The 25,844-nt window shown below is 31.2% G+C and overlaps 1 protein-coding gene across 32 annotated transcripts; it reads left to right on the top strand.

Moving 5' to 3' along the window:
• Positions 1-948: 948 nt before the first annotated feature.
• LOC145319184 (uncharacterized) lies at positions 949-25,380 on the top strand. 32 transcript variants are annotated; one of them, XM_080161122.1, is made up of 17 exons: positions 949-1,333; positions 1,595-1,824; positions 8,136-8,255; positions 14,623-14,718; positions 15,841-15,971; positions 16,355-16,434; positions 16,943-17,020; positions 17,160-18,124; positions 18,491-18,567; positions 18,858-18,907; positions 19,485-19,535; positions 22,099-22,200; positions 22,468-22,526; positions 22,752-23,269; positions 23,571-23,642; positions 23,913-24,267; positions 24,591-25,380. In XM_080161122.1, the coding sequence occupies exons 2-13, from the start codon at positions 1,615-1,617 to the stop codon at positions 22,482-22,484; spliced, it is 1,977 nt and encodes a 658-aa protein (XP_080017248.1). In that variant the 5' UTR covers positions 949-1,333; positions 1,595-1,614; the 3' UTR covers positions 22,485-22,526; positions 22,752-23,269; positions 23,571-23,642; positions 23,913-24,267; positions 24,591-25,380. The 32 variants fall into 32 exon arrangements, with proteins under 32 accessions (XP_080017248.1, XP_080017247.1, XP_080017250.1 ...); XM_080161121.1 differs by having other exon boundaries at positions 23,560-23,642; XM_080161124.1 differs by having other exon boundaries at positions 23,560-23,642; positions 23,874-24,267.
• Positions 25,381-25,844: the final 464 nt, after the last annotated feature.

Raw genomic sequence — 25,844 nt, 5'->3', positions numbered from 1 at the left:
TTGTTGATCAACAAAACTAAATTTTGTATTGTTATATAACTATGTCAGCCAACCTATTGCAAATCAGATTCTCGGATTTACATCAATGCAGACATATTCATAATATGTATATTCAATTTATCTAACTCTACATTTACATTTGTAGATTTAAGTTATAGGAATAAAACCAATTTTAGAAGCATTTGTTGATTCAAAATTATCATCAAGTTCATTTCTGTAGGCTTTGTTCGACCCTACATCTTCTTTAACTGGAAGCTAAACCCATGTAAAATAGTTGGGCCCTTTAACTTTTTTCTCAACTAAAATAATTAAATATGAACTCAATAATATGTTATAGCTAGCATTAAACTTTTAAAAAATAATCCAATAGGTATATTGGCTAGGGAGAACTTTATGGATAGATAAACTGACATCCTACCTCTATTATTTTATGATAAGCAACTCCAATGTCGAGAAACTTTTCTTTTACAATTATAAAACTGTGTCTGTTATGTTCTTCAATCTTTTTATAGAATCTCTGTCCTCAAGTCTGAAGAAACAAACTTGGAATATACCTATGGAATTGCAAGGCAAAGTAAGGATTGAATTAGTTGAAATTCTAGCAGAAATTACAATTTAATCTGTAATATGATCTCATTAATCTTAACATAAATTATTCAAGGTTTATTCAACAATTTTTTATTGGACTGTTCAATATAAAAAAAAAAGATTTTATGTATTCTTGTAACTTACCTAGGTATGCAGTTAATTCCTTTTTCAAATGGAAATTTTAAATATCACAATTTGAATACCTATTATTTTTCTACGCCCTAATTTAAAGTAATATTTTATCTTCATAACTTATCTAGATTGGAATAAATTTAAATCTTAAAGAACAATTGTTAAAAATCCTTTGTGGCTGGTTAGATTCCATATATCCACACACAACATACCTAATGATAGAATATTTTATTGTTAATTAAAGTGTTTTAAAGTAGTCTCTCTCCATCCTTATGTAAGTTGATATTAGTGTTATGTTATTTTTCTTATGAAAATGAAATCTTAGCAATATAATACGCTTATTTTTTCAGTTTTCTTTACAATTTTTTAATTTCTTTTTTTGTTTTATAATCGTAAAATATTATTTTTTTCTTCTTCAGAATTTCAAATGAAAATCCTCTAAGTGAATAAAATTACAAAATATTAGAGCAGTGAAATGTAAAGATAAAGTATTGAAGATATATAAATTGAAGTTAGAAATACTAAAATGAAAATGGTGAAATTATTGTACTTTGACAAGCTGTAACCATTGTGTTATTGGAAATAATTTTCTATCTTGGATTTGTCAATTAAGGTAGGTATTTTTTTCATATATATATTTAGCTAATTCTGTTTATCATATTTACATACATAAAACAGTTTATTACTGTAAAAAAATTTAAAATCTTAACTAGACCACTGTCATTATAGCTAAAAAAAGAGGAGTTCCCATAGAATGTAGACAAAAAAAGCAAAGATTGTTATTTTAAAATTCTGAAGAAGTTTGCTTTTAACCTTTTATTCCTTAATTCTTACCAATTTAGCCTTAAAATAATCAATTTCTTTGTTTGTTAAGGACAAGTAAACTCTGACACCATGCCTCTTCCCGAGCGAGTAATCGAACCCGTGTCTGTATGCCGGGGCACTCTGCAGCTGCCGGTCCCTGACGAGCTGGAGGGCGTCACGAACGGCAGCTTGGCAAACATCACCCGTCAGTTGTCTAGTCTGTCAAAACATGCAGAGGAAATGTTCGCAAATTTGTTCAATGAAGCCGAAGGGTTAGCCTTGCGGGGGACCAACTTGCAGGTAAATTTTGCCGTTGTGTGACTCAATAAACATATATTTGTGTGCTTAAAAAAGTCTACCTAATTCTTTAATACACTCAAAAAGAATATTAATAATACTTCTTTCACCTTGTCTTAAGGCTGTATTTTATTCTTTTACTGAAGTAATAAACTACAAATATAAATGAATCTTCCTTTTTTTTTTTACAATGTATAGCTCCATATGTGAGGAGATATTAAAGACAAACCCTTATTTTATTAGGAGAAAAAATGCATGAAATACTTTATTTCAAATCTACAAAAAGTTGTATTTTGTAACGTAAAAACTCTGAGTAAAAAAAAGGATCATTGAATATGTAGATTATTTAGGTTAAACAATAAGGACGCTGGAAAAGAATTTTATCTCAAAAATACATAATTCTAGGAAAATAGCTCTGTAGGTTTGTTTAATTCAGGCAAAAAGACAATCAGGCATAATTTTACTTTATATAATGATAACATAGGGGATTTGAGTTCCTTCCCAAAATATTTCTTTTCATCCTAGCTATGGTTGTCTTTCATTACTAAACACTTGAGCATAATATTATTCAATCTTTTATGCATTGTAATTTGTTTTTATGATATCTATCCCCGACCTAGAGCGGAAGTATTTAATTGAGAGTAAATATTTGTCTCATCTAAACAATTGCGAGTCTGTTCGTAGGAGACGCGTGCACAGGGATTCTCTGGGGGTGTGTTAGTCTTGAGGAGATAAATAAAAAATAGCCGTTACTACCCATTTCTTTTGGGGAAGGGATCGTGGGGCTTGACTCCACTGTACGTTTAAAAAAATAAACAAGGTTTACGTAGAAAATGTCATTAAAGATCCAAGTCAATCCAATCTTAAAAGTACAAAATTTTGTCTTATGAAGATTGATATTATTTGGTGGAGGGGGGAGACTATAGATTAATAGAATAAAATCTCTCCTTTATTTGAAAACAGATATTTAGAGTTTGTTTATATATTTGCAGGACAAATTGCCTAACACACACACATAAGCACATATTTGAATAAAATAGCGCACATTCTTGTGAAATTTCAACAACACAGACGTAGATTAATTCTAATATATAAAGTAATAAAGAGCGGATAAATAAATATAGACCGTAATTTGTCCATTGGTTAAGTATTAAACAAGGGAAAGGTAGGTTGCGGGTAAAATCCATAAAGGTTGTGTGTTTCAAGTTTAAAAAAACAGTAGTAGAACGATAAAAAGAGGGGGGGGGGGGGTAATGCAACCATCTCGTAATCAGTGAGCAAATGGCACTAAGAATTCGAATTTTGATCTGAAATTTTGCATTAGTAATTCTTGGTAGGTCTATTTTCCCTAAATCGAACAAAAAGTTGGAAAAGTTACGGATAACGGCTGGCGGCTCAGCCGTTTTGCCATTTTTGGGCTATCTTCCAGCAGATTAGTCACGAAACCTATCTCCACATAAAACTCTTTGTCACTCCTAAACGTTATCAAACGGTTCTAGCCGGTAGCTGTTGGTACTAGAAATTTTATAAATGGTTATTGCTATCATTTAACATGAATTAAACCAAAAATATGTTTTAAAAAGTTGATTTCTACGTAATTAATGATGAATTTGCCCTGAAAATAGGCAAAAAACGGCTAAACGGCTAAGCCGCCAGCCGTTACTTTTCCAATTTTTTGTTCGATTTAGGGAAAATAGACCTAACAAGGATTACTCATGCGAAATTTCAGATCGAAATTCGAATTCCAAGTGCTATTTGCTCACTGATTACAAGATGGTTGCATTACCCCCCCCCCCTTTTATGTTACCTTTTTACAAAAATTTGTTGTCTATAGTTCTTTTCAATAAGAAATACACATAATTTGTGAATATTATCGTTGTACTACTGTTTTTAAGCCTTAAAACACACATTTTTACTGATTTTACCGCAACCTTCCTTTCCCTTTATCTCCTTTAATACGTTTTAAAATCAGGGATGGAAAAGGGATAAGACAATGGCCGATAAATACATCCCCAATTATGATACATAAAGTTACCCGTTCTAAGATTTTAAATAGTGGTTGGAACGTTTGGAAACTAAACTTAACGAACCTACAAATAAAATTCAATATGAGTCTTCAAAGTTGTTGGGCCAACGAATAAAAAACGCCATTATAAAACTATAGGGACTAATGCAATCAACAGCCAATGTCCCCTTCATCCCTGTTATAAAATACTTAGATCTTGTACCAAATATAGGTTTTAAAATGAAATATCTTATGAAAATTCTTCACAAATACACATGTTGTATGTATATTTATTTTTAACTTTTAAAAATTCCTTGAATCATACACAATATTGTCCAAAACAAGTGTTCGTACTATCTGCAGTAAAAATATTATTTTACATAGACATGTTAAATATTTGCTTGTAGTCAGGCTACTCTATAAATAGGGTTTGTGTGTGCGTAACTCCGCAGAGATACAAGGTGCGCTATTTAAAATGCAAGGATTTATATACAGATTGTGCTAATTAAAAAGCAAAAATATATTATGCATACTTGCAATAAATTAATCTTATAAAGGTTTTCACTTAATCACAAATAACTAAAAAAATATATTAACTGAATGTAATAAAATATTCCTCTTTTTACTCTATTACAGTTTTCTGTTTATTGACTTATTGTTGAAGCTGCGCTATTTATTAACAAACATTTCTTGTTTGTATGAACACTTTGTCCAAAATGTTGGAACTTAGTAAACCACAAAAATGATATTAATATCGCGTCTACCAGTCTTATGGGATAGGGAATGTAGATAGATAGTAGACAAGTTTAAGACCATTTTTCATGAAGCTTTTAGACGTGCATAATTAGGTTTCCTAATTTTAAAAAGTCAAGCGATTAAGATATTAAGTAATCCATAGGGAACGTTTGAATTTGATAGGACTTTTTAACATGTTATATTTAAGATCAAAGCTTATTTATCAAAAATAGTGTCAATGCTGCGCTACTTATGGACTTAAAAGTCCTTGATATCTCGACAGAGATAATAATACAATGTTCTAGGTATCTTGTTTTCTAGACTCTCCTGTTCTTCTGTCTATTTTCAATAATTCTTGTCTCATTCCATGACTAAGCTCAGTGACTATGCCTTATGGTCTTGTCAAGAGATTTACAATTGGACAGAGATTTATTAGACCAATATAAATCATGTTTTGTTTATGTTATTAAGCTTAAAAAGACGTCAACAAACCATTAGATTGCTTGATATTTTTTTTGCTGGTTATAATATGCGCGCTTTCTCTTCTATTGGTATTTTTTATTGTTACGCATCTGACGTGGTAGCAATATCAACATCTTTTTGCGTCTTAATTATGACACGTCTATATTTTTAATGTATTAAAGGTCGCCTAAGCCAAAAACTTTTTTTTTACAATAAAGGTCTTTCCTATTTATTCTAATGGATTTCTATAATTTCATAAATACACATTTAACACTTATTTTGTCGTGGCAAAAGTATAACAACCTAACAAGGTTTGTATATCTGGGAATGTTGACATTGGTCCTCAGTGGGTTTTTAAGAAACTAAGAAATGGGATGATAAAAGTTTCTCCCTATTGATGAAATATATAAGATTGAAATATATTTTTAATATATTTTCTCCTAGAGGCTATGGGTGACGCTACTTTACTTGTATATATATTATATATCTTAGGATTTAGTTACAAAAGACATTATTAGCACTTGGCTAAGGACGTAGGAAAATTATTAGTTGCAAAAATATTTTATGTTAATGTATTATTTATGGACAAGTATTGTCCTTGTTTAAGATTTTGTATGACAAACTTAATTGATACAAATATTGATTTGACACAGAATCAGCAAACTTGAATTTCATTTCATCATTAACGATTACTTACATCTAATAGAAGCGAAGTTATTTTACGAATTTTCAAAACTGCATTTGCCCATCAAGAATCATTAACACCTTTATTGGGAGGTAACTCAACTCCCTTCCTCTAAATCAACTTAAAATATACTTTAGACCAATAGGTATAATTCATAATAATATATAGAAATCGTGGAATGATTGGTCCAGCCATTTACGAGATCTTTTAAGACATATACACACATACAACTAAATACTTTATATTAGGGATGGCAATTTTGGACCGGATTCGGATTCTTAAAGTTAAAAGAATCCTTCAAAAAATGGCGGATTCCCGCGGTTTCCGGAATCTTTTTTTTTTTCGGATTCCGGATTCTAGCAATATTTTAAAAAGGCCTATTAAAAAATTTTAAAATTTTAGTGCTACATAAGTCCTAAAAATTAATGTTCTTGGTGTTCTCTTTAATTCACTTCCAAAAATCTAACCAAAGGGGCAGTTTCACGAAAGGCATTTAAACTTAATTGAGTGAACCGCATATTTTTTCCTGGTTAATTGGTTAAACTACATTTATATGGCATATATTCGATAGAATTTCAATTTTCTACCATGTAGTTTTTAAAATATCAAGACTTGAAAATCGTCTTTTTATATAAATTGCATATATCACGAAAAGACGATTTTCAAGTCTTAAAATATTTTCAAAGCTACGTGGTAGAAAATTGAAATTCTTTTAAATATATGCCATATAAATATAGTAAACCCATTAACTAGCAGAAAGTATGCGGTTTACTAAATTAAGTTCAAATGCATTTCTTGAAACTACCCCTTTTAAAAGATATTATTAATATATAATGATGATAATCTTTTCGTTAAAAAAGGGGAAGTTGAAAGAAAAAACTCTAGACGCTATTTTTAGCCTACCAATTAAGAATCCGAATCCGCTATTAAAAAACTGATTCCGGATTCGGTTTCCAAAATTGGGCGGATTCCGGATCCCGTATTCAGATTTGGATTGCCAACCCTATTTTATATATAATGATATATATTTAAATAAGGCAAAAAATACTTAGTTCATAAATATATTGCCAGTCTAAATGTAGTTAAAAACCTAATTTTTCCTAACAAATCATTATCGTACATTGTCAAATGTATTTCTTAACTATATTGAGGTTCTACAATAATACTTTCCCGTTTCCTATATTCATGGCTCTGAAATGAAGAATATTCAGGGAGTAAGGGGACATTGGGCTGTTTATTATAATAGTCCCCAAAGTCTCAAAATAACGTTTTCTTTTTTGTCGGCTTAACAACCTTGGGTACTTTTATTGAATATTGTTTGGTTGGTTCGTTAAGTAGAGTGTCCAAACGTTTTAACCACTTATTGTAATCTACAGATGGGATTATTTGGTATACATCATTGGAGGTCTAAATCAATTTATCTGTCATTGTCTAAACCTTTTAGATCCCTGATATAAGGTCCAACAAAGATACTTTTCCGATTCCTTTATCATAAAATGAATACTATTCCAAGACAAGGAAACCTTATTAATTCCTACCATGTTCTTCATTTGGTGTTCATTCATTTCCGCATTGTTTCACATCCGCACAGTCTTTAATTTCAGAGGGCTGTTTATTACACTAGCCCCCAAGGTTTAATAACATTTTTTTTCTATTCGTTGGCTCAATAACTTTGGGGACTTTTAGTGTATTTTGATTGATTGGTGTATTAGGATGATTTTTCAAACGTTTAAATCACAAATTTTATTCTATTGAAGGGGTTATTTTGTGTATCATCATTGGGGATGTATATCAATTTACCAGTCATTGTCTGATCTCTTAAGACCTATGGTTTTAATTTCTAATAAAGTCATAATACGAATTATAAGTAAAAGTGTGTTTGTTAAGTGAACAGTTAGTTTGAGTTGTTGTAATAGTACCTATGCAGTTCTATTTTTGTATGTGATACGGTAATGAATACACACCTCTTCATTTTAATATTTTTATTATAACACTATATTTAACTATTGTTATAATACTTAAGATTGTTTTAAGTACAATATGAAGCATATTTATTATATTAAATATATCAGATCACTAGTATTATTGAATTTCGTGGATTTTTATTATTTATTTAATAAGCTTTGATTTAGCAAATACTAGTTTATTAAAGCATTAAGGACATAAATTTTACCTAACAAATTTTTTATACGATCTCGTAATTCATGAATTATATGAATTTCGCTGGTCATTTTATTCTTTTTTTGTATAGGTATCAGAAAATGTTTTATCATGAAGTAAGACACCGTACCTCACCCTAGCGAGAGCATGACATGTGTCCTTCTCAAATCCACCCTAATGATTGGAACCTGTACACTGGTACAGTAAGGGTAGGTGGAATACAAATCATATTAAAGGTAATAAGTCTCAATAATGTTTTTCTTTCAGGCACGAATAGACAAGCTTGCGGTAAAGGTGACCCAACTGGACAGTAGCGTGGAAGAGGTCACCCTGCAAGAAATACAGCTCAGGAAAGCTTTCCGGTCAAGCCATGCTTTTGATCAGCAGGTAACATATTTGTTTTAAAGCTAGCGATACAGGATTAATGTGGAGACCCAGTACTAGATTACTCAAAGGACGTCAAGGGTGAGGGGGGGGGGTAAAGGGGTGCTTCTCCTCCCTCCCCCCGAATTAACTACTTACTAGTTATTTAGATTAGGGTATCTCAATAGAAATCCTGTCTTCCTTTCAAAGGTAATTCCTTTGGAGGATAAACAGTTGGGAAGGCAGACAAGTCCCTTTTCTTTAATCTTATTTTTCTATTCCTGCACGTCTTGAATTAATTTTCTACTATTCTAAATCATGACAAGTTATCATATGAAGAATTTCCCATTAATTAAAGATTATGGACAGAATTATGAATTATCTACCATTGTCCTCTCTTTATTTCTAATTTTTGTTTTTTAAAGGAAAATAGGTTAAAGAAAATATTTTTAAAATTGAACAGAATCGACAACATTTAAGGACAAAGTCATGTTTCAGAAAGGAATGTGGCAAGAATGTGGAAAGAGTTCAACTTAGCAGTGCTTTTAATATCATTTTGTTTCTTAATACTTATCTTCATTACTTTTTACAGTAGAAAGTATTCAAATTTTGTCTGTCTTGTTTAACAAGATTATAATTGACCGATTAACTTTAATTCATTTTAATAATTTTGATTTTGCTTTCAATATCTTTCATTGCTGTGAGTTTTAAATGTTTTCAACAATTTTTACTAGGAGGATTTTTCATGAAATTATGAGAATATTGTACCAAAAATCCTGTCCTAAAAACAATTTTTAATCATCTAAGGCTAACTTTTTTCATGAAAATATACCTAAGGGAAATTTTATGAAAAAAATTAAGTTTGTCTCAGATAATTTGAAATTGTCTAATTTGGCGAGAAAAGGTAACAAAAAATTTGGCGGGAAATGGCGGTTTTTAGCGAGAGCGTTGGTTTCACCGCCGTTTCTTTCACATTTTACCTTTATAAAGCGACTTACATGCCAAATTTCAGTGCTGTAACTTTTTTTTATAGACGAGTTCCTTTAATTTTTAGTTTTGATATAAAAAAAAAATGTTACACCCGCCCCCTACCTTTAATATTTGTGATGTACCTATTGAGTTCTTGACTCTCTTAACTTTTAAGCCTGTGATTCATGGAAAGGTCATAGATTTTGCAAGATAAAGTCTCTGTTTTTAAGGGATTCTAAAAAGCAGAATCACTTTATTACTTAATTTATTTAAGGGGGGGGGGGGGGAAGTTTGTACAGTTATAGGAAATGAAAATCCAGTATCAAATTTTGGCCTGGCCGTTTGGGCTTGTTTTTATAGTTATCAACCTAATTCTTTTTGTAAACTCTCTTATATGATTGGATCTACCTGTAAAACTTTGAAAATTGAATTTTGGGACTTTCCCGCTAGGGGCTAGTTGGGCAAAAGACCCCCCCAAACACTAAAATTTTAAGTTATGAGCTTATTTTTTTAAGATATCGAGCTGATTTTTTAAATGGAAGCTTTTATTGCATAAATGAGTTGATTAGCCATCCCATATTTCATTTTTGCACTTTACTTCTAGGGGCTTGTAAGCTCAAAACTTATAAATTTTGTATTTGGGGGGGTTGTTTTACCCCAAAAGCCCCTAGAAGTAAAGTGCAAAAATGAAATATGGGGTGGCTAATCAACTCATCTGTGTAATAAAAGGTTCCATTTAAAAAATCAGCTCGATATCTTAAAAAATAATCTCATAACTTAAAATCCCCCCCCCCTTAATTTAATTCAAGAATCAAAGTTAAAGTGGACTGAATACAAGTCTAACATTTTCTTATTTACCATTAAGTTGAAAAATAAATGATTATACAAAATATATTTCAACGTTATACAATGATGGTGCAAAATTGTTGAAATATTTGAAATTTTGAAAAGTAAAGTTTTAACCAATTTCACGGTTGGTTGAACATCTTATTAGCTCTGTCCGACATGTGGCTTAAACAAGGTATTACAACTAAATCACCAAATAATAATTTACAAACATCATCTATAATACAAAGTAGAACGATGTTTGTTTGTCTGTCTGTCTGCCTGTTTGTTTGTAGCGAATGATCTCGCTAACCGCTGAACCGATCCGGTTCTCCTTTACAGGGTAGCTTCTCATAGGTCCGTGGAAGGTTTATAACTATTTTCTTGGGGGGTGGGACACCCCTAACCCCCCCCCCCAAAAAAAAAAAAAAAAATTCTTTAAAATCTAAAACACGAATAATTAGTTTGATAAAACCTCTTGGGGCAAAGCCCCTAGAGGCTAGGGGCGATGCCGCTAGTATCTATATAGTATATTCAAATCTTTATTGAATCTAATTAAAGGAAATATTCTAAAACATTAACATGTAAGTCTAATTTTATGCTGTTAAGAGTATTATTTTAACTGTAAAGTTTGAAATCGAGAGGACAAATATATCCTGCACAAAAAGCTATTGTTATTGTTATGTAGATATCATAAAAACTTAATTTATATTTTTTAAATTCGACTCATTCAAAATTATTAACATCAATGAGTAAACATCAGTTAGAAAAAGCATTAACTATTTACAAGGAACCAAAAGAATTTAAAAACCTCTTTTTTTGCTCGTCTCTGGTTTATTTGGGAACAGAGACACACATTCAGATCACACATATGTCTACTTTTTTTTTTTTAAGCGAAGCTTTTCTATAATTATATCGGTTAGCTTTTTTTCTATAGTAGTTAGGTACGATTTAGAAAGCGTAGCAACTCTATAATCGTTACCAGAATGTCCGTACGTCCATTTTAAACATGTTGATTTTTAACTTTTTTATCAACAAATTTTTATGTGATTAAATCATCCGATTGATCTAATTTTTGGAGTACTGATTCCTATTACAATTAAACACAATATTATAAGCGAAGCATCTCTATAATCACGTCCTAAAAATTTAAGTATATGAATCCTTAAAACAGTATTCTGTATTTAAGAAGTTTTGCAACAAATTTACGTACAATTTTGTAAAAACTTATATTTATTAGGGTTGGGCCGGATAGTTTTTTGGCCGGATACCGGATATCCGGCTGATTTCAAATACCGGATATCCGGCTGATTTCAAATACCGGATATCTGGTATCCGGCAAATATCCGGTTATCCGGCCAAATTACCGGATATCCGGCCGGATAACCGGCCAAATTACAACATATTAAAGTATCAAAAAAGGATATAGTCACTTTCGTAGCAACGCACCTTAAGGGGCGATTCGTTGTATTTTTAAAATTGCTTTTAATAGGTTATTTTAGGTTAGGTTAGGTTATATTTGGTTAGGTGATGCCCAGCAGGGTTAGGCAATTGGCCCCGCAAGGTTAGAGTCCCCTGCGAGGGGCTAGAAATAGGAGGAAAGCTACTGTGAAAATACGAATAATCGCTCCTTAAGGGGCGTTGCCACGAAACGGGACTATACCCGCAAAAAAAAATTCTTCATAAACTGGTGTTTTATATTATACTAGCGGCTGCGTCCCTAGTATCTAGGGATATTAGAAAGGACATGAAAGTGCAGAAAAATAACTTAAAACCTTACAACGACTTTTTTATAAAAATTAAACGGACTAAAACCACCCTGGGACCTAAAAAGGAGAACCATATTGAACCATATCGGTTCATCAGTTAGCGAGATCCTTCGCTACAGACAAAAAAAGCTTACTACTTTATATAATAGGATAAAATTAAGGTTAAAACTTAAAAATTAAGTAACTATTAAATCTCCCCCCCCTCCCCCCCCCACCCCTCTGTTTTTTTTTCTATCCCATTTTCTGTGTATAAAAGGTAGAGGGCTACAACTGAGTGACTTTTGAAATATGGGTATGAAACATAACTAAGAGTTGAAAATTTTTAATACCTCCTTCCTGGCGGGCACAGGATGCTAGCAAATCTGGTAAGGTCATTCAGGTAAAAAGTAAAAATATTTTTTTACTTAAACAAAGCATTTCATGTTATCTAATACTAAAATATCCTATAGTCGTACATCCTCATATGTAATATAGATGTTAAAGTCGATTTCAGGTTCCAGGTATAATCCTGCAAGTTCTGAACCTCCAGGTCTCCAGAAATCTTTAAACGGTTTCTGTGACCGCAACTTTTTACTTGAAGATTTCAAATTTTAAACTTAAGTTTTTTTATATATCTTCATGACTTATTACAATTTCATAAAATCCGTTTCCGTTTACCTGCCAACCGTCGGTTTGCGGCTGGCAGCTGCCAAGTACTGCTGCCACCGCCAAAATTTATGTTTTGAGATTTCTAATATAAAATTTACATAAAGATAAACATATTCAGAAAAAAAAAATTTTCTAGCTTCAATAATAAGAAAATTACAGCCATTTAAGATTAAAAAAAAACAGATTTTTGTTGTAAAATATAAAAGATTATATTGCCGGATATCCGGCCGGATAGTTTCAATATCCGGTATCCGGCCGGATATTGAAAATGGCCGGATATCCGGCCCAACCCTAATATTTATATTTTGCATATTCAGTTCTGACATTCAACAAGAGTTAATGTTCGTCTGTCATACCGTTTCAGAGCTTTGCTTTTATGGATTTTGTCATCCTTGTTTTACCAGTTTCCTCTTATACCATCTCAATACCGCTTCGCTGTTTTTTAGAATAAAAAACTATATTGTGTTTTAACACCTACATATATGTTTCGAATTGATTACAATTGTTGAATATCGTTCCCTAGTTTAAATGTTTTCTTGTGTTTATTAAGTTTCTCATTTAGCACCTTTTACTCTCTTCATATTTGAAAATATTCATTATTTACCTATACAATGATTTTTATCAAAATTTTAATTTTAATATAAATTATGTTATGTTTTAATAAAAAGATGAGTAAAGTAGGTAATAGAAGCATTATTGTAATCTGCCAAAAATCGTAATTTTAATTCTTTAAAATGTTGTGCTTGCTTCTTTGCGTTGTTACCCCCCCCCCCCCCAAAAAAAAAAGAAACATTATAATTCTAAATAATTTTTCTTTCATAAAACATTTTTAACAAAATCTAATATAGTTTCAGATGAAATTTTAAAATTCTTTGTTTGAATCATCTTTTGTGGTAATTTAATGAATGATATATTCTAGTAAAAACGAGAAAATATTAATTTATAAAGTGTAAGGAGGGTAAAAACAAATTTTGGCCGCCAGAGTTTTTTTACAGTTGTTCATTTAACACTATGTATGTATATACAACAGGAAAAAGTATTCTTGAAATCAATAGTTTAAAAATGATTTCTTCATTTATCACATTGCCCAAAATTGCCTGAGTTTGTCCCGTCAAAAACAAGTTTCATTTTTTTGGATGAAAAAAATTAACCTTTTAGGCAAATTTTTTTACCTTTGTCCTTACATTTAAGGAGGGGGGGTTCGGTCTGACACATTTTGACTAAAACTAAAAGTCAAGGAATTCAACTATAAAAAGGGTTACAGCACTGAAATTTGGTATGGCAATTGCGTTAAAGAGGTATATTGTGGAAGAGTATAGAAACGACAGCAGAACTGTACTCTCACCAAAAACCGCAGTTTTCTACCGAAATTTTTTTGCCGCCGCTGTTTCTTCACAGTTCCACATTATACCTCTTAATACCTACCGCCATGCCAAATTTCACTGCTTTAACTCTTATTAGTTGAATTACTTTTGTTTTGGTTTCTAAAAGTGTCACATCCGCCCTAACCCTGTTGTACATTTCTTTTGTTATTTCTTGACTTTTCATGTTTAAAAGTATTTTATAATACCTAGTCAAAAGCCCTTTTTTTATTCATGATTTTTACTCTAACATAAGCTCAATTGAGTTCTTAAGTTTCAATATAAAACATTTATGTAAACTATCTTCAAATGCTTAGGTAATATTTAATTTAAAACATTTTTAGAAAATATCAAATTAAATTAAAATAGAATTTCTTTGAATTGGTGTGTACTTTGAAAAAGATTCATTAAATGTAATGTTAAAATAAATTATACCTAACAAATTAGGATTTAAAAAATTTTCTCGGCCCAATTTTAATTTTATTTTTAAACATGTAAATATGTCATACAGGTTTTGTGATTATTTAATTATAGTATATTCTATTCTCGTAAAGTGAATTTCCAGCAAGAATTATGCTAAATAGTTTTTGTTGCGCAACATTTGGACACAGAAAACCTTGTTTATGTAGAAGAATTTGATATATTATCCTTATCAATATAAATATTATTAGGAAGCTGGGTCTGACACATTACAAAAGTGTGCTTCGCGCCATATTTCAAAGCATTTAAGTTCTTGCCAAAAAAAAACCATAGACTTCCTCTGGTTGTATCTCATTCATGATTCTAAAGCTATATTCAACATAACAAATTATTTTTAAGGTTGTATCCCGAGAAACTATGCCCAAGAGTATGTTAGAACAATATCTGGCGTGTGACAAGCCTCCCCCACTCGACAAACTAAATCCATACAGAGAGGTAACTTTTATTTTAGCAGCGTAGCTACACTAAAGGATGGTTGTGTTGGTTAGTTGAGAAATTTTTAAAATTGGGGAATCTAATCCCTTTCATATTCTTGTTTACACTACGCAGGTTAAAATATTTTATATTCTTCCTAATATTTAACATTACACTTGTAAATTGGGAGAATCAAAATCTAACGTCCATTGTCCCATCCCGGAGTTATACAAGTAATAATAAATCTTTCTTATCTCCGATGAACCGATGAAATTATTTTCTGTCTTATCATCGAATCTTGAAGAATAGAGACATAGGTTTACAAAAAAAAAATAATAGTACAAATTAAGTACAAAGATTCAAATTTTAGATGAAAATAATACCACAAAGAAAGAAAGAAATACACCAGTTGCATATTCTCTAATATTCTAAACCAAATAGTGCCAAAACTAAAGCTATTAAAAATTGTACAAACTGCTACTATGTCAGAAGAAGTTGATGATTGCCCAATTCTATGCCAATAAACATAGAACTCAAGTTCTTACCATGAACAGTAACGACCTTCAGGCAAATTTTGTGTTATTAAAGGGTTCAGTGTCATAAAAATGTCAAATGTTTTTAAGATTACATATCTTTATTATTTGATATATAATCCGTGTATTATATACCGACGTACCTATCTAAATCAATTTTCATTACAATAATAATTGGTTTTTAGTGACGTTTTTGGGAAATATTAATAATTCCCAGTCTATTAAAAGGATACTAAATACAACCTTTATGGTCTTTTAGAGACCTCAGGGTGTCGTACATTTTAACTGAACGATATGCTAAGTAAATCGAACTGACAACCAACCGTTTAATTGCATAACCTATGACTGAAAGTACTATTTTTGTAAGGCTATTAGTTTTGCCCGTATCTGGGCGACGAATTCCCTCCACTTTTACTAATGATGTCAAGCGTAAGATATTGTAGTAACAGGTACAGTTTGTAATGTCATTAGAATTACTCAGCATGGTTCAGATCTGAACCCGACACCTACCATACAGACCACTAAGAATATTTACAACATACGCAGACCAAGAATTAACGGAACATTTTTGAATATTTTGAAAAACTAATAGAAAAATATGTTTTTTTAGGACGGGAAAGATGGTTTAAAATTTTATACAGACGCCAACTATTTCTTTGAGCTGTGGAAAAGTGAAATGTTACAGAGCACTGAGCGAGCAGCAGAAGGGAAAGGAAGGAGAGGTGGTCTTAAATCAAACAGGTATTACTTATCTTTTGTGGCCATGGCAATGCTTTAACAGAACCGGTTTTCAGAATTTTCATTTTTCTTACCTTTTTTACAACTGTATAAAAATTTATATTTCATACTTAATCATATTTGCCCTTTATATTTCAGGGAGGCTTCTATTTAATAATTTTTTGCTGGGAGATATATTTACAAAAGTCATCCCCCTTTTCCTTTAGTAAACTTTATAGGGATTAAACAAATTTCAATCAGGAATTGTTCACTAATACGATATATGTGATTTTTACAATTCTGCTTATAACTATATTTAAATATTATACGAAATCTATATTTTATTTTTAAAAACGAAAAATTTCATATAGTAGGATTTATTTTGTTATTAAAAATATTGTATTTAGGCCTGACGGTAGTCGGCAGAAGAAGCGTGTACGCCTACCCCACAACACCATGGAACGACAGAGACAGAAAGTCTTACAGGGATAAATACAGAAAATCTTTTAAACCTAACATAATATTATAAATGGGAAGGAAAATAATTCAATCTTTTCTAAAAGGGGACTATCCACGAACGAGAGCAAGTGATTCTAAGCACCTTCCAGCAGTGATTCTAAATGTTTTTTTTATGAATATACTAGGGTTCTATGTAATATCATTATATTAATTTAAAATATTAAGTTTCACCATGGTTTTATATGAAAAAAATTTGAAATGTTATTCATTTTTTGAAAACATCATCAAATATTTTGTTGAGTTCAAACTGCTGTGACACAAAAGTAAAGTTTTTCAATAAAAAATGTTAATTTAGATAAAGGGATTATAACTTGTAATATTATAAACAGTTTTATTAGTGTACTTTATTTACTTAGGAATTATTTCGAAGGTATTTTTAATTTAAGAAGAAAAATTTAGTCTTTAAAATAATAATCAAAGTAGAGAAAACAGTAATAGTTATTTTTACAAAGATAATCTATATTATTATAATTAGGATGGTGAGTACATTATGTATGAAACAACTCCACAGAGACAAGTCAGCTTCCATCTACCCCCTGAAACAAATGGATATGGTGAGTATTTCAAAATTTGAAAAAAGTTTTAACTTTGCATATTTTATTCATACAAAATCACAACAAGAATGATTTATTTTATACAGATAATTTTTTTTCTCTTTATGTACAAAATTGTTTAAGATTAATTTATTTTTAGGTGGTGTACCCGGGGGCTATGACCCATCCGACTTTGAGCAAACCACGCCGCGACACGCTCCCCCCTCCCAACAAGGCGGCTATTACGACGGAGGATACAACGGGGGAAGCAGTTCGCCCGCCCCTCCCCCACCCCCTTCCACTCAGCATCATGTCAGATTTGAATCCTCAACTAGTCGAGGCCCCGCGGCGTACACTCAAGAACCGATTTATACGCCGCGCATATTGCGCGAGCCGCCGCCCGGTGCGGATCCTGTGTACGGAGCGTACATGCCGCAACAACCGTTGCAGCAACAAAATCCCCAGCCTCCAGTACACCAGCAAGCGCATCAGATGCATCAATCCACCCCACCGCACTACTCGGCTATTGCGGCAGCAGCGGCCGCCGCCGCAGCTGAGAATTCCTTCAACTCTTCTGGTGGTGGTAGTATACCACCAATGGCGGCGCCTGAAAGTCCATCTGACTCTGTGCGAAGCAACGGTGGAACACCACAACGTCGACCATCAAATCCGCCGCCAGAACCACCCCCACCTATGAGTTCTACGCCAACCCGGGGTGGAATATCTACAAACAACGCCTTTAATGTTACTCCTGCTAACAACGGTATCCGGTCAGGTAGCAGTGCCAGAGATTCATTACCCCCACCGCCTCCTCCACCCGCCAGTGAAATGTCAAGCTTAAATGGCGGTTCTTTGACGACGGCACCAGTAAGCCCCACCCCAGAGCCAGATCTACCACCACCACCGCCTGTACCCACAAGCACGCCTGCAGATTCACTAACTCCGGGCCGTACACCGCCCGCTCACATGGCTCCTTCACCACCTCCGCCACCAGAGCCTACACCTCCAGTCAGCAGTGGAGCGCCACCTCCTCCCGCTCCTCCTCCACCCCCACCACCGCCTCCAGCTGCTTTGCCAACGGCGGTCACCAGCAACGGCGTCAAAGAAGATCAAATAAGACCACAGGTAAGATGCTACAAAGAAAAATAAATAACAATGTATTTATATGGCATGGAAAAATCGTGATTAATTGAATTAAATTTTTGATAATTGAATAGAAAAGTAAAAGACATAACTAACTTAAATTGTCTTTAAATGGTCTAATTTTATCGCCTGTATTTATATACTATGCATAGGTCTATATAATATTATACAACCAGGTTGAATTTCTATCCTTAATTTTATGAACAAAATTATATCCTTGTTTATAATTTCTGTCCCGGGAAGGGCGGAATAATAAAAAATATACTACCCTGCATTTTTAAAAATCCATAGGTAATGATTAAATTTTAATTGATTTGACAGAAAGTAATTATTTATATTACATTTAAGCTGGCTGGTATGGATGAAGTATTAAAGTCAATTAAAATGGGACAAACTCCTCTGAAGAAGGCTACACCAGTTCAAAGGTACACCAAACATTATTGCTGGCTTGCTGGCTTTTTAAAAGCTAAGCCTTTCTATAGTTCGGTTCTTTCGTCCGTTCGTATGTAGCTATTCTTATTAATTTAGGCATGATATAATTGTCTTATCGTTTTCACACTTCCAAAAATGATTTCCGTAACAGATTTGAAACTAAGTAGTCAAACCTTTCAACCAATAATTTTAGGATATTGAAGGATTAATTTTTATTTTTAGAAGAATTGTAAATTGTCCATTTCCTTATCCCTTAATATCACTTGAAAAATATTATTTTTAGAAATCCAGTAGAAGATAAACGTTCAGATTTACTCACTGCTATAAGAAATGGTAATTTTAATTTTTATGTCAAAATTTTTTTTGGTGTGTCATAACATTGACGTGTTTTATGGGAAAATAAAAAAATAATGGTCAATGGAATCAGCTTTTCAGGAAGATTGGTTTGCAAGAAAAAGAGTCGTTGACAATATTACAGGGGTGTATATTCTGCACAAGATTTATTTTTTTTCCCCTGCTACAAAATGTTTTATTTTTTTCCCCCCCTAGTTTTTTCTCACCAAATAGGGGGGAAAATGGAAAAATATTTAAAGAACTCTATATTTTATTTGTTTTATCCCTCCTACCACACATTTTTTTAGTTTTTTTTTACCAAGGAGGAGGGGAAATGGAAAAAATGTTTTCAGTTTTCTTAATTTTTACATTTTTTCCCCTCCAACCACTTATTTTTTTTTTTTTTTTTTTCCCCTGAGCAGGGGATCCCATGTAGAATATACACCCCTGCAATATTAATGTCTCTTTTATAAGAATTGATTTAAAATATTTTAGTAAGAAATGTTAATTTTAAAAATTATTTTCATTAAAAAGGATGCTTACCTTTTTTAATTCTTTAATTCATTATTTAATTCAGGTATATCATTGAAGAAGGTTGAACAAAAGGCAGATCAAAGTAGATCAGCAGGTATGTATCTGTTTACATTTCTTATACATAATATGAAATTAAATCTAGCTACACTAGGTACTAACCCGACCTTTTGTTGAGATGGGAAAATCTTTAAAAATAACAAATTTTCATCTTTTCTCTTTTATTTGTATTTTATGCATCCCTTGGAAGCAAATCCAGGGATGAAAGGATAAGACAATAGACAATAATGAATTCTCCACCCCCCCCCCCTCCCCCCTTGCTTGTGAAATGAAACATTGGGTATCCTACTATTTTTATGAGAAAAGAAAGGGTGTAGATTATTTTTGTCTGCTTTCTCCCTGAATCAAACTTATTAATTGCTAAATAAAATTAAAATTTGACCCTTTCATGGTTGTAGGAATTAAGAACAATAAATAAAATGAAAGTTAAATTATGATCTATTTTTCTGTATCTACTGGTAAATTTTAATTAAACCATAGGTATATACTAAAGAAAAATTATTTTTTGCAAAGATTCATTAAAAAAAGACCGTAAAATAAAAGTTTTATCTTTATTGTTAACAGAAATCTAATATTATACCTAGTAATATTATGGTCGCCTTCCCATCAAATAACCCCCAATTTTTAAAAGATTTATTTTCCCCCCACATAATTCTCATTTTATCTCTAAATAGGATGCAAACTTTTTACCCTTTTATCTTCATTTTCCTATTCAATATATTCATACATTTTACATATTTCTCGGATTTTGTCAAAATTTTTCACTGGTTTGGGCCATGATTTAAAACAATAAAAGAGTGCTATAAAGTAAAGTTGAAAGATTGCTAATGTTAGTACTCTGCTAGGTTATGACGATAACCAAAAGATTAAAAATATCAAGAAAATATTTAATATTGACGCAAAAAAATCATGTCGTAAACATATTTCCAAAGAACAGCAATCGGGACGAATATTTCCAATAGTTTGTTTTTCGAGACAATTAATAATATTATTTGCCCATTCTCTTTTTCTTGTGATTAGTCTTAATGTTTTTGTTTCTTAACATCAATCAGTTACAACTCTTAACTTGGGACCTTATTCTGTAGCATTAAATTACCCATTAATTAAAGACTAGAAATTGTGTTTGTTTGTGTATTTTATAAAATACATGATAACGGCCCACCGACCATTTAATATGTACTTAAAGAGTTGTTGAGTAGCTGTGCTACTAAAATTAATATGTAGGTGTTTGCATTTAATAATTGTGCAATAATTTTCCAATTTTACTTGCAATTAGTGTAATACAAGAACGGAAAGTTCGTGGCGGTGAAAAACAAGATAATAAAATAGCGGTTACAGTCAAAATTGCTGAGCAACAGGCGGTTGTTTAGCTATAAAGAACACCCTCTGCGGCTAACTGCGGGTGTCGAGGATTTATTATTTACTTTTTTACTGCTTTCCACATTTCAACTGGCATTTCAACTTGTTTAGAAGCTTCGCTATTTTATATTGTCCAAAGAAATGGTTTAAGTGCAAAATAGAGGTCAAATCATTTTATTAGGATCATGAAAATTTAGCGAGCTCTGATTTATGTTTTTGCTGGTATAATGGATTGAAGAATTTATAAAAATAAAATCTATATGCAAATGCATTAGTTAAGAGTAGGTTTAAAATCATATAATAGTTCAATTATTTATAGGTAATATGTAATATATTAGATGTATGCATTGATAAAGCTTTTAATATGTATGAGTGACCCAGCTTTAAAGATCTTAATGTGCACACAATTAAATATTATATTATACAAGAAAAACCATTAATGACTGTATTTGTTGATTTATCCACGTTCTAAAAATCCACCTTGATTGCAGATTGCAGTGAAGGTGTATATATAATATATATGTGCAGTGCAGTGCAAAACTTTTAAACTTTTTACATGGACCCAATCAAAGGACAGGGTTAATTTTTTTTTTTATAGGGGTATATTAACGTAAAATACTAAAATTTAACTGAAAGGGGGGGGGGGCAAAACATTATACTAAAAGAAATTTGTCAAAGGAAATTTTTATACCTATATCTATTGTTAAAATGGTATGTTTTTTAGAATCGCCTCAAAAATATATTACTAAGAATAATAATATATGTTTGTACTAACACAAATTAATAGGTAAGTATTCAAAAATTTAAATTATTGAATATTTGTTCCAATTTGTGTGATTCTATTGGTAGTGCAAGATAGGTCAAATTAGAACATGCTGCCTAAATTGGGACGCTTGATGCTAGGTATCTGCCAGCGTTTTCTATTAATAAATAAGAGAATTTACAAATAAATTGTTGTTTCAACCTTTCATTTGCCAGCTATCAAATGCAATATCTTGTAAGAATTAAGTTAAAAAAAACGGATTTTTGTCCATTTTTCTATGATAAGTTATAATTAATAGGTTTTTAATCTCCTATATCTACGATTGTTTTTTTTTTCAAACCTCTAGAAGAGGCGTTTGCTTTAAATTGGCAAAAATTTATCAATACCTGAAAAAATTTTACATTGAAACACTGTAAAACTTAAAATATCTGCAACATAGTTATTCTTGTTGTTTTATTAATTACAAATTATTTTTTAGGCTTAAGTGATGTGGCAAGCATATTGGCTCGAAGAGTTGCTTTTGAAGTTTCTGACAGCGATGACGGGCCCAGTGATAGCGAATATGATAGTGATGAATGGGGTAAGTTACACATTTTTGCATTGATCCTTGTGCTTATAGTACAACCTTATAGAATATCAGATTCGAGACTCGTCTTCTTAGTCAGAACTTACATTATTTCTAACAGATAAACAAATTGATCAAACATAGCTGCGTTGGTATTTATTGAGAGATCATTATTAATGGGTCAATTTTATAAGCTAATAGATGATAGCTAATAGATGATTTAGCAAATTAGTAGGTAGATTGTTGAAAGTTAGAATTAAGACGTGTTTTCTAATTTTTAAGGTGAAACAGAGGCTTGACATAAAAGACGATTAAATATTGGCGCGAATGGGCTATCTCAGGTAAATGTTGATTAGAGGATTTATTTTATTCATTTTGTCAGATTTTTTTTATCATTTATGGGAAGGTTTGGAACATAAAATTGATAACTTGATGAGTTTTGTTTACAATTTTACATTCGTATTAAAGAAGGGAAGTGTTCTAGAAATTCACTTGTGATTATAGGACACTAAGAAGAAGAAATACAAACCAAATATAAATTATTAATTTTATTATATTTCTTTCAGGAATACTTCTTTAAATCCCAAGAATCTCTTGCAACCATTGTTGATTTTGACACCACTGACTTAGAGGATGCAGAAATTGTTGACAGTGACATGGTGGCTGATAAAGCAGCCGGTGGTGGTGGCCAAAAACTAACAGCTGCTGTCTCTGCTAACAAACCTGTCAATGTCAGCTCTAAAACTGCGCCAAAATCTAATCAAAATGTTACTAAAACCAGCAACAACGGAACACCCAAAGATAACCCAAAAGATGAACATGCTAAGATAGAAACTGAGAATAAAGAAAAAGATGAAAACTCGCCCACTTCTCCGCCGCTGCCAAAAACTGCTGGTGACGATAAATGTCAAAATAAAACTTCCAGCAAGTAAATAAAATTTGTAGTGTTTTTAACGCTTCCAGTTTTGAAAAGCAAAAAAAAATATACATTTTAAACCCAAATCTCCTTACACCTTCTTGACTCCCCGTGCTAAATTTTATAAAAAAGGAATAATATACATACAAACAACTACCAATCTATGCTGTAAAATTACTCGTTTAACCAGTATTTATCTTCTATCCATCTATCATTAAAATAAAGGAAGTATCAGTCAGAATTTTCAAACATTTCTTTGATGTTTACGGAGCTTGTCATAATTTTCCACCATGTAATTTATGAACATTTTTAGATCTGTCCTATGATTATGTTCTTTTTTATATCGATGCCTCTTTTCTTTATATGTATTATTCAATGATACTTCCTTTTATATCATTTAATTGAATCTTTTTTTAATACGCATTTCTATACCTTAGCCAAGGATTTTTGTTTTATAGTAGACTGATAGAATAGTCCCTTATTATATAATTATGATTATATTAAAACTATGATGACACCCTGTATTGATAGAATATCAGAGGTGGATTCTTAAAAAAAATTTGTCTCACTAATCGCTTAGTGGGGCAAAATTGTTTTCGTGAAAAATCCACCAAAATCACATTAAAAATCTACAAAAATTAAACAAAATCATAGAAAGGTTATTAACATAAGATTTTATTTAATTTTTGTAGATTTTTTGTGTTATTTTGTAGGATTTTTCACGAAAACAATTTTGCCACACTAAGCGATTAGTGGGGCAATTTTTTTTAAGAATCCACCTCTGTTTTATACGAATCTTACTCAATTTTAGACTATTTAACATTTTTTGTTATTATTGACAGTTCATGCAGTATAGTATTATACAATTCAACATTGCTGTGTTTTTGGACATGATACACAGCTTACATTTTTATTCTTACGGTAAAAAAATCTCTTTAACAATGTCGCCCTTGATTTTTATACTTGACTAATATTGATAATGTTATTTTAAATTGCGACTTTATAAGGAGGCTGAAAAAATACAATTTACATTCACCTAATTAACTACTTTCTAAATTATAACTTATGAGTAAAGTAAGCTATGCTTTTTAAAAAATATTGTTATAAAAATGCTCCTCCATAACATATGTATTCTAGTCCATACATCTCTATAAAATTACTCTAGGGTCTGTAAAACTAATAGCAATTTTATTTCATATGACATTTTATTTTAACTTTTAATATGACAAAATAAAAGAATTTTACCAACCAAATCAAATAATTTAAAATTTGTATTGTTTGATTTGTCAAAATTATTTGTCTTCAAAATATATCAAAATTTTATACCTTATATTAAATTAAAATCTACTTAATCATAATATAATGAATCTTTTAAGACCTTAAAATGAATCTTAATGCTTTCATCATATCAAAAAGGGTCCCTTTTTATAATAGAAAAATCCTTTAATCTTATTTCAACACTTATAGGGTTTTTTATAATTTTGTATAGTTCTAATTTTTGTTGACTCTTGAATTGCTAATAATATTTTCTAATCATTATAAACTGTTTACAAACATGTTTAATTGCAAACTAAAACCATTCATGAAACCTTTATTAATTTCTATGAAATAATCTATTCTCCTACCCAATAGTAACCCCACTCTAAATCCCCTCCCTTAAAGTCTGTGAAAAAAGTTCAAGGGTTATGTTTGGCAAAATTTTGTATTTCTGGCTTCCATTTTGTTTTTGATCATTCATAATTATATTTAATCCATCAAAGAAACATTTAGGCAACAATTTTAAGTCTCAAATTATTTAAACTTGTATATCATCATCAATTTAGGATTAAAAATTCGTTGACTAAATGGTGTCTTTATAAATTACGATTATTGGTATTTTATTTTGTATTAAAAGAGCTTTAAAAGTTTAGTAACTTGTTACACGAGCTCATTATTTCATATCTAACGTTATATTTGAAAAAGGAAATATCTTTTTTTCTTCAAGTGAAGCATTAATTAACCCCCTATTAAATGGTCGTTAATAGGTATGTTTTGGTTATGTATAATCACTTCGGTTTAAGACTTCAATATTACTAGGGGGCTAAGCTTTGCTTTACTCGTAAAATAAGGGATACAATTAATCATAACTAAATTTGTACAGGAATGGATTAATTTAAATATGTTAATGATCTATTGGTTCTATGTATTGTGATGTAGAGAATCATTTTTACTCAACTCTATGCGAATCTCGTGATGCGAGTTTTTAAGTTTAAATAATAAATTAATAAGTTATGTATAAATATTTATTACTATTTTGCTTTTTAGTTTTTCAGAATTTATAAAATGTGTTTTTCTTTTTGTCGCACAGGTTTAGTATTCTCCCATTTTATACGTCTTGCTATCATCAATATCGCATGTTTTTTTAAGTTTTCCCTTATCATTTTCTCGTCTCCGTGAATGTATTTTCCTAGTTTCAACTTCCCCCCCCCCCCCCCCCCGGAAGCCGGCATAATAAATAAAAATTAAATTCCCTATCAATAGTTCAGCTCTTACCGCGGCATTCATTAGAGTTTATGCGCGTGCAGCGTGTTAAGTATGTTGCCAAGTTGTATGTAGAAGGCCAAATTTCTTTAAAGTGAACTTAATATTAAAAATAATAAAAATAAAAATATTTAAGAAAATAAATGAAGTGCAATTTTTTTATTTATGGTATTTTGCAAAATAAAAGAGAAAAAAAAACATTTTCGCACAATTTTTTAAAATT

This window comes from Acartia tonsa, chromosome 5, assembly GCF_053477335.1.
Source record: "Acartia tonsa isolate MP-2025a chromosome 5, ASM5347733v1, whole genome shotgun sequence".
Classification (NCBI taxonomy): domain Eukaryota; kingdom Metazoa; phylum Arthropoda; class Copepoda; order Calanoida; family Acartiidae; genus Acartia; species Acartia tonsa.
This window is presented reverse-complemented; position numbering and strand designations above follow the sequence as displayed.

Coding starts and splice junctions, on each gene's coding strand:
- LOC145319184 (XM_080161134.1), top strand. CDS start 1,615: ATGCCTCTTCCCGAGCGAGTAATCGAACCCGTGTCTGTATGCCGGGGC. Junction 18,125..18,490: donor AAGATCAAATAAGACCACAG/GTAAGATGCTAC, acceptor ATTACATTTAAG/CTGGCTGGTATGGATGAAGT. Junction 19,536..22,098: donor AGATCAAAGTAGATCAGCAG/GTATGTATCTGT, acceptor ATTATTTTTTAG/GCTTAAGTGATGTGGCAAGC.